This window comes from Thalia democratica, chromosome 8 (assembly GCF_965202585.1).
Source record: "Thalia democratica chromosome 8, ktThaDemo2.hap1.1, whole genome shotgun sequence".
Lineage (NCBI taxonomy): Eukaryota > Metazoa > Chordata > Thaliacea > Salpida > Salpidae > Thalia > Thalia democratica.
The window spans coordinates 17,440,063-17,452,715 of NC_139172.1; the positions used below are offsets into that span (position 1 = coordinate 17,440,063).

The 12,653-nt window shown below is 24.3% G+C and overlaps 1 protein-coding gene across 1 annotated transcript; it reads right to left on the reverse strand.

Moving 5' to 3' along the window:
* Positions 1–4,741: 4,741 nt before the first annotated feature.
* LOC145842643 (low-density lipoprotein receptor-related protein 1B-like) lies at positions 4,742–12,589 on the reverse strand. The gene is made up of 8 exons (XM_082950115.1): positions 12,449–12,589; positions 11,442–11,661; positions 10,966–11,110; positions 10,431–10,516; positions 10,121–10,261; positions 9,462–9,588; positions 7,071–7,245; positions 4,742–4,931 (listed from the first exon to the last, which is right to left on the reverse strand). The coding sequence occupies exons 1-8, from the start codon at positions 12,519–12,521 to the stop codon at positions 4,798–4,800; spliced, it is 1,101 nt and encodes a 366-aa protein (XP_082806241.1). The 5' UTR covers positions 12,522–12,589; the 3' UTR covers positions 4,742–4,797.
* Positions 12,590–12,653: the final 64 nt, after the last annotated feature.

The window sequence follows — 12,653 nt, forward strand, 5'->3', positions numbered from 1 at the left end:
TATTTAATGTTGCAAAGGTACTCAACTCTTAAGCTCAAGACTGATTTTTATATAAAATAGTTATTTAATATGATTACATTAAAAACTACAAATTCTTATTCATTTTGGCGTGGTGCTGTACCCTTTAGAAAAAATTAAATATTTTGGCTTATTTTCTTAATTGCAGTAATTTGCAGATAAAACTAATAATCTTGTTTATTAATAAAATGAAGAATGTTCGCTAACTCAAAAATGTTTTTAAGTTTTAATTATTAATTTATTTACAAAGTATCAAATAAGTACAACCATTGATCTTAATAAACTCTTATAAGTAACTCAATTGTCAACCATCAAACGCTGTAAAAATAATACTGTTTTGCGAATTTAAACAATATTTTTGTCCTGGACAAGTCGTTAAACTGGTTCAAAGTGGTGTACGTCTTGACTTGATAATCGAGACATTTTTTCGTACACCAGGTTAGGTCCTAGGACCAGATATTTTGATGGTCTTTTGTTGTTGTTCACCAAACATAAAGTATCTTTATTAGGTAGTGGCTTATAAAAAGTAAATACTTTTTCTAACAACTCATATGTCAAATAAGCTTTTAACTTAAAGCCAGCAAGAAAAAGTAGACAGACAACATTTCAAATAAAACTTAATAAAGTAACAGCATTTGTTAAACATATTACTTGATAGTAAAACAAAAACAATTTAGGAAACTTTTAGACAATATGCAAACAAAATACTTATTTTCTATAACTCTATAAATTTTACAAAAGTTTCAGAATGATATCAAAATAATACTATATAAGAAAATCGTTAGGCAATAAAAAAACATCTATTACATCAATTACTTTATTTTTTCAATTTATGAATTAAAAAAAATTGCTTTTAAATAAAACTAAACTAAATTTTAAAACAATACATTTATTTAACTGAATGAGTGATTAGCTTGTTTTCAAAAATTTCAACAAGATGCTCTAGGTCTAGAGTTAAACTTTTTTATTTAAAACTGTTTAACTTGTTAAAATTTTTATTTACTATTAAAAACATACTTATGCTTGTTTAGATAAAAACATATAATGTTTTATAAAAGTAAGTTTGTTTAAGATAAAAAGTAAAGGTTTCAAGAAACTTTTGTTTATATAAAGTAATTGCCTTTGTTAGAAAAAGTTTCCGACCTTAATTTACAGTCTAGAGTAGAGTTTGTTGTACGAATAAATTATTTGCTTAAAATTTTAATACTTGTTTTACATAAAACATACTGCATAGGTTTAAGTTTTGTTTCTCTAAATAACAATTAACAGTGTAGTTGTTATAAGCGGGACCAGACATGTTAAAAAGCTCTGCTTTGTTTACTCAAGCGTGAAATTACTAACTTAAAACAAACCAAAAATAAAACACTTCATTGCTGAATTACCATAGTAACTTTTAGCATTTTAACATCTCTGAGCGGGACACGTTAAAAATCCACCCGCGTTTAAGATCCACCCGATCAAAATCCACTCAGTCAAACTCGAAAACCGCTTACCGATCGAGGGTAAGGCTTAGGGGTTACAGTGAAAGTGAAAAATAAACAAAAAACAGATTAAAAAAAAAATATATGAAATAAGTTAATAAATATGGAAAATATAAAAAAATCGGGTGGATTTTGAACGCGGGTGAATTTTGGTAGTATGCCAAGTCAAAAGCATATTGTGCAAGTAGCATTAAAAAAACTTACAACCATTAAAACATTACTGAAAAAGTGTAGAACTTAAAATAAAATCGTTTACAATTGTTTACTATGAGAGAATTGAAATTAAACAAAATAACTAATTCAATACCAGTTTTTTAAATGCAATACACAGAAGCTTAACCAAAAAAAAGACTGAAGAAAACGAGACTAATTTTATTTAGCAAATTTGTATAATTTGATAACTTATAAAATCTATTATCCATAATTAAATATATGTGTATTAATATATAACAAAAACCTTATATCATACTACAATAAGTAAGTATTAAACTTTTTAAAAACGAAACAATAAAAAAAAAATCATAAATATTTATGTGTCTAACAAAAACTAACTATTTGCAAAGGTCATTAAAGCAAAAGCCTTGACTTTCATGTGCCGTGAGACCAAAGTTTGTTAACAACAAGTTTTGATCATATAACCTAGATCATCAGACCAAAGCTCCCGGTAGACTAAAACTCTATAAAAGATTATGAAATTCGTAGGATACGATTAATTTACAAAAGTTTAAATGTGAACTTACAACTTATAATGTGAACAAAATTCGGCTTTTAGTCTATAAAGAGCATTGGTTTGAGTCTGTACAACTTGTACAGTAGAAGTGATATAACCAAGACTTGTTTAAATGCATATATTAATATAATGTTGATATAAAAATATATGCTGACAATACGTTTATCAAATTAATAAAATAAAATATGAATATGAAAAAAAAATTAACGATATTTTTGTGAAAACTTCTATAAACTTTGTTAAATGGTTTTCACTATTTATTACAGTTTTAACTTGTATCAGGACCTAGGACCAAATATTTTGAACGTCTTTTTTATCGTTTAAATAAACTATAACTATAACGAAAAAAATACCCTTAGAATAACAACAAGGCTAGTAAAACTAAACAATTTGATAGCTAAATACAAACTTCTTTTGTTTGTTAAATTCATAAAAAAATATATGTCAAAAAAATCTACAAAGCTCGTCTTATTTTATTTTTCTAAATTATTATTTTTGCTTGAAGTACTTTAAAACCATCTTAAGCAAGCAAAAAAAAAAAAACATAAATAAATTTTTAATGATTATAAAAAGATTTCAATGACTTTTTTTCTTTCATTTCGTTTAATTGGTTGTTTTATTACTAAAAAATTAAATGTTAAAAAAATTGTGTAAAAGCTTGTAAGATATTTTATAAGCATGTGGTGTACGACAATACACCAAGTCCTTAGACCAAACTTTTTGAGCGCTTTTTTTATTATTCAATAAACAATAACTATATAAACTAATGAACAATGAAATTAACTCAATTAAAGTTAGACTTAGAGACTTGCTAGACATGAGTTTTAAATGTGCTGAGGATGAAAAACGAAGGTTTTGGCTTAAATATTATCTTTGATATTCTCAAAAATATAAAAGATAGTTTTAGTTTTCAAAACTTTAACTTTAACGTATTGAGGTATTTTGAAATGTATAACTAACAACTTCGAAACTTGTTATACTTTTTTTTTACAAATTGAACAGTATTATTTCTTTATTACGCTAACACATGTTTCTGTGTGTTAACGGGTTAACACACTTCAACGGAGCTATGTAAAAAAATACTGTAAGGAAAGAATAGAAGCTAAAGTAGGTGTATACATGTGTCCATTAAAAATAATAAAAATTGCTATAGATTTTTATAGGTTAATGGTTAATAATAGATACAATATATAATGTTAAATCCAATTATTATAAAACTATATGATATTTGACATTATATATTGTCATTAATATTAGTTCATATTAATTGATATTAATATTGATTAATAAAATTAGTAATTATAATTGTCATGTCAAATACTGTAAGGATTTAACATTATGTATTGTATCTATTATTAACCATTTATAATCTACAATAACCTTATAGTATTTATTTCTATTTTTAATATACACAAATATTATATATATACCTACTTTAGCTTATATTTTTTCCTTACAGTCTTTTTTTTTTACAGAGCTCCGTTGAAGTGTGTTAACCCGTTAACACACAAAAACAAGAACACTGTTTAATTTGTTATTGTTATATATTCAAGTGAACTTGTTTTGCTCGGATTTTTGTTAAAAAACGCTTAAATTTATATTTTCAAATAGTTATACATTTTTTTACAAATTTTCTTTAATTAATTTTCTGTAAAGCAGTAGTATTGCTTTGTTTATATTTATTGTTGTCTGTAGTTTAAGTGTTCATTTACTTAATAAAATAATGTTAATTTCAATACTTTCTAAATTTTAAATTCACTTAGTAATATTTTATCTAGTGTTTTAAAGTTATTGATATAGTTATTTTTTTATTAGATCTTAATAAAAAAAATATTTATTACGGTGTTTGCTTTTCTGAAACTTATACCTTTTTACAAACTTTCTTAGTTAAACTTAAAACAATTTTTAAGCTTTTTTGATAGCGTAGAATTAAACATTTGATATTAGTTGTAAAAAATAATGCAAAAATTTTAAAGGAAGGATAAAAAAAAGAATTAAAGACTTTTTGATAGTATATTACGAAGCTAATCATAAATAAAATGCTATGTGAATACCCTTTACTGTTACCTAAAACAACTAAATTAGTCGACAAAACTATTTTTTCTTTTTAGTAAAATTTTTGTAGTTTAAATCCTGAAAAAAGATTTTAACGTTATTTTTAACATGATTTTAAGAACAAAGTTTTTATTATAATTTCTTTTTATTTGCAGAACTGATGTTAAAAATTTGTTTTATGAGTTATGTAAAACAATTTTTTCAGTTAAATAAACAAAGTCTACAATATTTTTTTTATCTACTTTTTAATGAAATGCAATAAAAGAAGTGCATATTGCTATTTATTTTAGAAAAACAAACTATTTTGCCATAGTATATGTAATTTAATTCATGGAGTGCGAATTAAAAAAAAAAACTAAACAAACTATTTTCAATGTCAAGTAAGAAAAAAAACTGATTATACATTTTTAGCATTTAACATACTTCTAATACTTAGAAAACATTGTTGCCTACTTTAAAGAATTTATCAGGCAAATAGTTTGAAAATGTTATCGTTTATTGTCGTTTGTAAGTTTATACTTTTTTACACTGTGTTTCTCCTACTAGCTTGTACCCGGTTGAACAAACGCACTTTCTCTTTTCACCTTCCATCGGCAAACACAGGTGGTCACATGGTGGAGATGTGCTGCAGCTTCCTATGTCCTTTCCTATGTAACAAAAATAATGTTAAATGTTGTGTTTTAAAGTAATATAAAAATATACTTTCAGGCTGTTTAACTGCCAACAATAACAATGTTAAAATGTTAAATTTTGTTCCTCAAATTTACACTCGTTTACAAATATGACTACTGCAAACTTAAAGCCTAAGTTTCACTTATTTTTTTATCTCTAAAGGTTTTGCTGTGCAGTGATTTTTAACTGGCAAATCCAAAATCAGTTGGCGAAAAATACGTTACAAAAATGTTTGTAAGTTCCACCTGTAGAGCTTATGTGTTGAAGCTAGTAAGTGGGAAAAACTAACTGAATAGCGAAAGTTGGTGCTCGCTCTTTACTCAAGTCTGATTAAAGGAGAAAAGAATTTTTTAGGAGATCTGAGAAAAAAAAAAGGAATGCAAATAACTTTTTTTGTTAGTTTATTCTTATTATTTCATCAAGCTTTTAAATTAGATTTTTATTCTATTTCTATTGTTTAATATTGCCATATTTACTGAGTGTTGTCTTTGTTTTGTGCTCTGTAATTAAATTTTTGCACCAAACTATGTTAGCACACCACGTGAAGCCGACTTTGCATGAAACATAGTCAGTGACTATTAGTCATTATAAAATAAATTAACTAACTTAACTTACTTTATTCTTGTAGTATAGATTGTTAGAATAATTTTTAGGAAAAACTTGATTTAATTTTATAAACTTTATATGTAAAGTGCTCGTAGAAATTTCAAAAAAAACAAAAAATTAATGATGGTTGATAAGAATGTGCTGTTTGGCAACAATTTAAAAAACTTGGACTAAATAAGGCTGTAGAATAAATTGAATTACTATTTATTTTTCAAAAAAATAAAAACATTTATGGAAACATTTGTTAAGAATTACTTTTAACGCAAAGATAACTATAACTAAAAAACCTAATATGGAATAGAAATATGGTGTTACATAAAACAAAACACAATATACATTAGAGCTATTTATGGAATCTTTTTCATTTCTGTTTCAAAAGTTGTGCTATAGAATATTTGTTAATTCAGCAACTTGATATATAACAAAAGAAAATAAAATTTAAAAATAGAATTGATATTGTATTTAAGATTTTCTAAGATACCTTTTATAGATGAGCTTTACTGTAGCTGCTTTTAACAACTAACATAAGTATGTAATACATTTTAGTTTACAAAAACAAACAGTTTTATCATAGTTACTTCTAAGATCGTTAATTCTAAATACTTATAGTGTGCAGTAGAGCAAGGGTGCCAGAAATATAGAATTCTGAGTGTGGAATACTTTATAAAAGTTTATAGTTTTTTCTTAAAATATCATGATCGATTAATTTTGTGAATTCTTATGGATTTCAATGGCAACTATTGTGAATAGTAGAGATTTTGTGATTTATCCCTCTTACTAATGTATCATCAACAATGTACAGCTTGAGTTTTACTTTGATAAAAAAAATAACACGAAGTATTGTAATAAATTAAAATAAAATGTCTTTTCATTAATAAATCAAAATAAAATATTTTAAGTATTTATACGTTGCAATACTGGTATAATATAGGTATTGGTTAGTAAAATAACTAAGACTTTGGTAATTTGTTTCTTAATTAAAAATTGGTGTATTTATTTGTTAGTAAAAATAAAATTTAAGGTTCCTGAACATGTCACTAATCTCTAGAATAATTTTGGGCGTTAAAACTTTTTAAAAAATACTAGTAAAATTATTTCAAAATGAATCGGTTTATCAAGCAACTTATCATTGAAATTAATAGAGTGTACAAAAATCAAAATTTTATTTAAAATTTTACTGTAGTTGGAAGAAACTTTTAAGCTAAAAAGATGTGTAGATTGAGGTTAACCGTAGAACTTTTAAAAACAAAAATTAGTACAAATTTAAGTTATATTCAACCTAAAATCACAAACATACTTAGTACACATGCGTACAGTACATCCTTTATTTTAACCGTTTACCTTTAAACAAACGTGACAAAAAAGTAAAAATAATTGCGAAAACTTCATGGTTACTATTTTATTACTTTAAGTACTATTATTTTTATTTGTTGGTTTATTACTTTTGGTCATCATATTTAATGAAAGCTTTTTTCAATACTTACATGAAAGATGAAAATAAAACTAACTTGTCTGAAAATTATAATTTTCAGTCCACCCGTAAACAGTCACACTATTCGACTTTTCTTTTAACCTGTACTTTCCATAGTCGTACCTGTTATTTTTGGAAGCCCACCACAAGTAATATTCGTCGTCGCCTGAACCGCTCACTCGTTTTCTCACATCCACAACATAAATGTAGTTCTGTTACGAACAACGATAAGTCTTAGTAGGTAAGATGAATTTCACGACAAAAACTAAAACTATAGACTTGTTAAAATTGCTCGGCTAAACTAAAGCAGCAAAAAAAAATTAAGACCTATCTGGTAGTTTACAATTATCATTAAGTTTTTTTTGTATAAATCATTAAGAGCTTCTGGAGAAAAGAAACTTATAAGAAATTTTAAGCATGTATGAAGAAATTTTTAATATAAATTTCTATTTTTTTTAAGGCTTTGTCAATGTTTAGGACAACAACTTTTTGAACTAAGTAGTTTTATACAGTTTCTCAGTTATCTTTAAATCAATAACAAATTAAGTAAATAATTATTAATTAAGTTATAAATATATTAATCTATAACCAAATAAAAAACTTAAACTTTTGAATTTGTAAACCAATTTACACTTACAGTAGAATTTACAAAAAAAAAAATGATTAAAGAGATATTTACTTTATAAAGGAATTTGTAAACCAAAAGAAATATTTTTTAAATAAGATATTTTTAACGCTCTGAAAAGCAACAAAAATAAACTAATTGTTTATGTATAAGAAATTTTATTTGCAGCCTGGCGATGTTGTTCATTTTGCAAAACTGAAAAGGTTGTAAAAAAAGACTTAAATAAAATATGCCTATCGTTTCATTTCATTAAAAAAAAAAACGAAATGAAATACTTTACATAAGCTCTATAAAGCTTTTTTACTAAAAACGATGAACTGTATAGTATGAAACTGATCTATATGTGGTACTAAAGTTTACATCAAATATTTTGAAATTAAATTCAGTTGGTTAAATCTATGTTATAAAAATGTTTTTAATTTCTAAATGATAATTATATTGTGTAACTAAAACAAACTGCTTAAGTTTATCATATAACATACTTTATAAATATTTTCTGATAATCATAACTTTTTTAAAAAGACGTAAAACAATAAATCTAAAAGCTTCTTTTTGTGTTTTATATATTCATTTCTTATTTTATTTTACAAAATAAAACTTTGGGATCAAATACACGAATTAAAAGGCAAGGATTAAGAAAAATACATTTTTTAAAATAATGGCTTTAAAAATAAAGAAATCTTTTCGTAAATAAAATCGAATAGAAGTTTTATTAAATATTTTGTTAATTTAAAAACTTTTGTTGTTTATAATATAGCAAAGAGTTATTAACTAAAGCTTAATAAAAAAATATTATTAGAAAAAAATTAAAAGCAGAGTAAATTTGAGAGGTATAATGCAGATATTTTTTTAAGTTCTAAAACAGATAAAGTTTTTAAAATGTTTATTGTTTGCGTTTAAAAAAAAAACTACTAAAGTACCAAAATATCAATAATCATGTTTATGGATTACATTAGAATCTTTTAAGTTTTTCAATATACTATTTACAAACCATTCTACGACTTTTAAACGTTTCTTTTCACACTTTTTTCTTTAGTTACATATGTCGTTTATAAAATTTAGATTGCTACTTACTAATATTTAAGTTGCTCACTACTATAAAAATCATTTAATATGTAAAGTGGTTAAATACAATGTTATATACAATGCTAAATAAATATTGGTTCTGTGTGTTAACTTATTGGTGGCTTGGCTATGTCAACTTTGAAACTTGAATAAAAACGGTGTTTCGATAACTATTTATAGTGCTAAATAACTTATAAAATATTAAAAGTAATTTTAAGGTTGAATGAGCCATAACCGTTTATTACATCCACAAATGATAGTGTAAAACTATCGTAGAAGATGTAAGTTATCATTTTATTTTTAGCTTTTTTTAATAAAATAATAAAACTAGTTGTAAAAACTTTTTGATAAAACGTATCACATACAAGTTTTGTTGATATTTAATGACATTTAACAATAAATTACTTACACTTTAAAAAAGGCCTCAAAATAATAATCTAAAATTTAAAGCTTAAACTAAATAATAATGTCGTTGTTGGTAAGTTTGTGCATTTAGTCTTTTTATAAAGTATACTTTAATAAGGTTAACAATCGTTAATTTGTTTCTTTTAAATTTAAATTAGTAAGGATATAAAATGTAGTATTAATGATGTTAGTAACAAGTTTATTTCATAAATCTTCTTATTTTAAAATTCTCTGGCTTTTATATTAAGGTTGAAAATCTTCACAAAAAACCGCTTTAACTAAAAACAAAAATTAATTATCTACAAACACCTTATCAAACTCAATCTAACTTACAAGATAAGTCGCAACTCCATAAAACAAACTTGTTCTTTGGTGGAAATGCGTCTTTTTGTACGTTCCATCAAAGTTTGAACTCATTATCTTACTACCTTCATACGGAGAAAAATTTGTCCAGTATAACCTACAGTTTAATAAACATCACTTGATAAACCTAAATAGTAAAATATATATAAATTTTTTTAAAGATTCCTTTTTTTAAATATGTATTTGGAAAGTTATAGAACTTTGCGAGTAAATTCCAAAAAATTACTACCAAACGATTTATTTTTTGCAAGTTTTAAGTTGAAAATATCGAAGGAGTACATAAGTATGCCACAATTCAATAATCAAAACGCCAAAATTTTACCGAAATAGAACTTAATCTTATTTCATTAGTCTTTTATAAAATACATCTTCATGCATTTAAAAAAGTTATTAATTTAGTTGTTTTTGTTAATGTTTTTAATGGTTTATATTATTTTTAATTCAATAACTAGGTAAACATTTTTGGTGAACAGAATTTTATTATTATTATATCTTACAACGCTAAGAAACAATAAAAATTGTAATGATAAATATACCTACAACTAAACAAATTTTGCAAGTTTAAAAAACTTTCATTAATTAAAAAAATAATTTATGTTTTGGCAAATCTTATTTTTAACTGATGTTACTTTTGATCAAAGTAGTCAACAGTCATTCCTTCAACGTTTGAAACTTCAGGATAGCTGAACAAAACTTTTTCATTGTTTCCTGACATATCCATTCTGACTATTTTATCATCATAGTCTTTGAACAAAGCCAAAAATAGGATTCTGAATGTTATATTGTAGTATATAGCTGCTATAAAAAAATTATTTGTGTTTTACTTAAAATTTAGGTATAAAATTTAATTTGTAAAAAAAAATTGCAAAAAAAAAAAAAGTTGTGTTAGGAGGGACAAAAAAACGTTTTTGTTAATTGTTTAACTTAAACGGCTGTAACCTTTTTCTAGCATGCAAGCATAAAGCATAGGGTTCATCTTCTGTTTTGTATATTAGAGTAGAGTAGGTAAAGTTTAAGTTACTAACCTGTAAAAAAGTATACAATGAACAAATAGATTTAATCATTTAAGATTAAAAAAAAACAATAACAAATTTAGTTGTCTTTTTAACACGACTGTTTTCAAAACAAAAATTAGTAAATTTTGTTTGCATAAAAAAATTGCTGTTTTTAGGACTAATATTAGCTACAACAAAAATTTTAGCCAACACAACTCAAAAATGTTGAAAAATAAGAACATGGTTAAGCTAATGGAAACAATATTTTCAGTTTGCAAAACTTTCTAGAACTTGCTACTGCATTTTTTTTGATGATTTATTTTTGAATCATAAATGTAGGTTATTAACTTGTGCAATTATAATAGATTTTAAAAATATTAAAGGTTTGCTACTGTTCTGTATGGGTAACGAAGCTAAGTTCTAAAACTTTTTCAATTTTCAAAATTAGTTGTAAAGTAAAAAAAAAAAAAGTAGCCAACCATAATCCATTGTTTGTATAAGTCAGCCCAGAATAAATTTCTTGTTATCCAATCAAAAGCAAAAGCTTCTAAACCTCCAACTTCACCTTCGAAATGAGTTGTCGTTGTATTAGTTGTTAAATCGTGGACTCCTATGTAAGAATCTCTGAAAATAAATTAAGCCGCTATTAATAAGTATAATTAGTTATTTTAACTGGAACATAAGTTTTTTAAAACGTATTAACAATAGAGGTAAACCATCAACAAATTTACAAATCTGAGTTATTAAATTTAATTTCTTAATTGTATTAAAAGGTAATGCATACTTTACTATTTAAAAAATTACAAATTCTTTTTATAAAAGTCTATGGTAAATTATATATTGAAAAATTAAAAAAATATAAGTTTGCACTTAAAAAGTTGTTAAGCGAAAACGGTATTGATGTATAAAGTTTTTAAGACAGTTAAATAAAAAAAATAGTATAAAACTATTTAACTGTTTGAAGTCAGCGACAAATATTTTTTTTTCTTTAAAGTCTGATGTTATATCCCAATAACGAGATGGAGATCGGTCTGATTTGAAAACAGTCTTCATGGCAACATTTTCAGAATTACCTTCCCTATACTGAACTGTCAGCCTGTTTGCTTCGATAGACTTTACACTTGCAGTTTCATTTTCTTCATTGAAAGAAGTCCAAGCTACGATAGAGTCGTCGACTGGTAATTAAATTTTTTTTTAAATACAGTGAACTTGTAGATACGAGTAAATGTCACAAGGTATCATTTAAATTCGTATAAGTAAATAATAAAAAAATGTTTATGTTTCTTAAAGTCTAAATAATATTTTTATTAAAGAAAAATTGTTTTTACTTAAGTTTTTTAAATTAATTTTTTTCTTAATATGATTGTATGAGGTATTTAGTTAAAATTATTATTGATGGCAGCTCCGTATAGATAATGATGAACTTTTTTAACATTTAATTTTATACCAAAAGTAAGAAAATTTTTGTTGCTTTACTACATAGTTTTAAAAGTTACAGTTTTTTTTACTGTTTTATTAGTACTTCAGTTGTAGCTCAAATAAGATAGAAGTACTATTGTTGTGGGTTTTTGAAAAATTTAAGCATGGTTTTGAAGTAATTTATTTTGTTTTGTAAATTTCAAATAATTTATTAGATAAAGTATTATTTTAGATAGAAAGGTTATGTTAAATACCTTCTACACATATTTAAATAAACGTTTTTAAAATTTATTGTTACATAATTTACAAACTTGCTAAAAGAAATTATAAAGCTGTCAAAAAATAAAAAGAGCGAGCTTAATGAAGCTTTAAAAAAAAATCTTCTAGTTTGAAATAACTGAAAACTTAACTTTTACTTATTTTAACTTTAAACAGTCTGAATTAAGTTAACTTAAAAAAAATTACTAGTGATTTAGGAACTACAAAAAAAATATTTTTACTTAATTAATTAAAAACAGTAGTGAGTGGTTATTAAAGTCTTACCTTTTGATTTGTGACTTCCTTTAACAAAACAGACAAAATAAACGACGAATAGAAGGTAGCTAGCCTTAACCATTATTCGAATTTAATACGTTTTTAGGACAAAACTGTTTTCAATAAGTTTATTAATGTATAAAACAAAACTGAGAGTAGTTCATTGGTTGGATTTTTTTATTTTAGAATATATAGATTTATTTACATTATAAAA

Coding starts and splice junctions, on each gene's coding strand:
- LOC145842643 (XM_082950115.1), bottom strand. CDS start 12,521: ATGGTTAAGGCTAGCTACCTTCTATTCGTCGTTTATTTTGTCTGTTTT. Junction 11,662..12,448: donor AGGAAGTCACAAATCAAAAG/GTAAGACTTTAA, acceptor TTTAATTACCAG/TCGACGACTCTATCGTAGCT. Junction 7,246..9,461: donor ATGGAGTTGCGACTTATCTT/GTAAGTTAGATT, acceptor TGTTCGTAACAG/AACTACATTTATGTTGTGGA.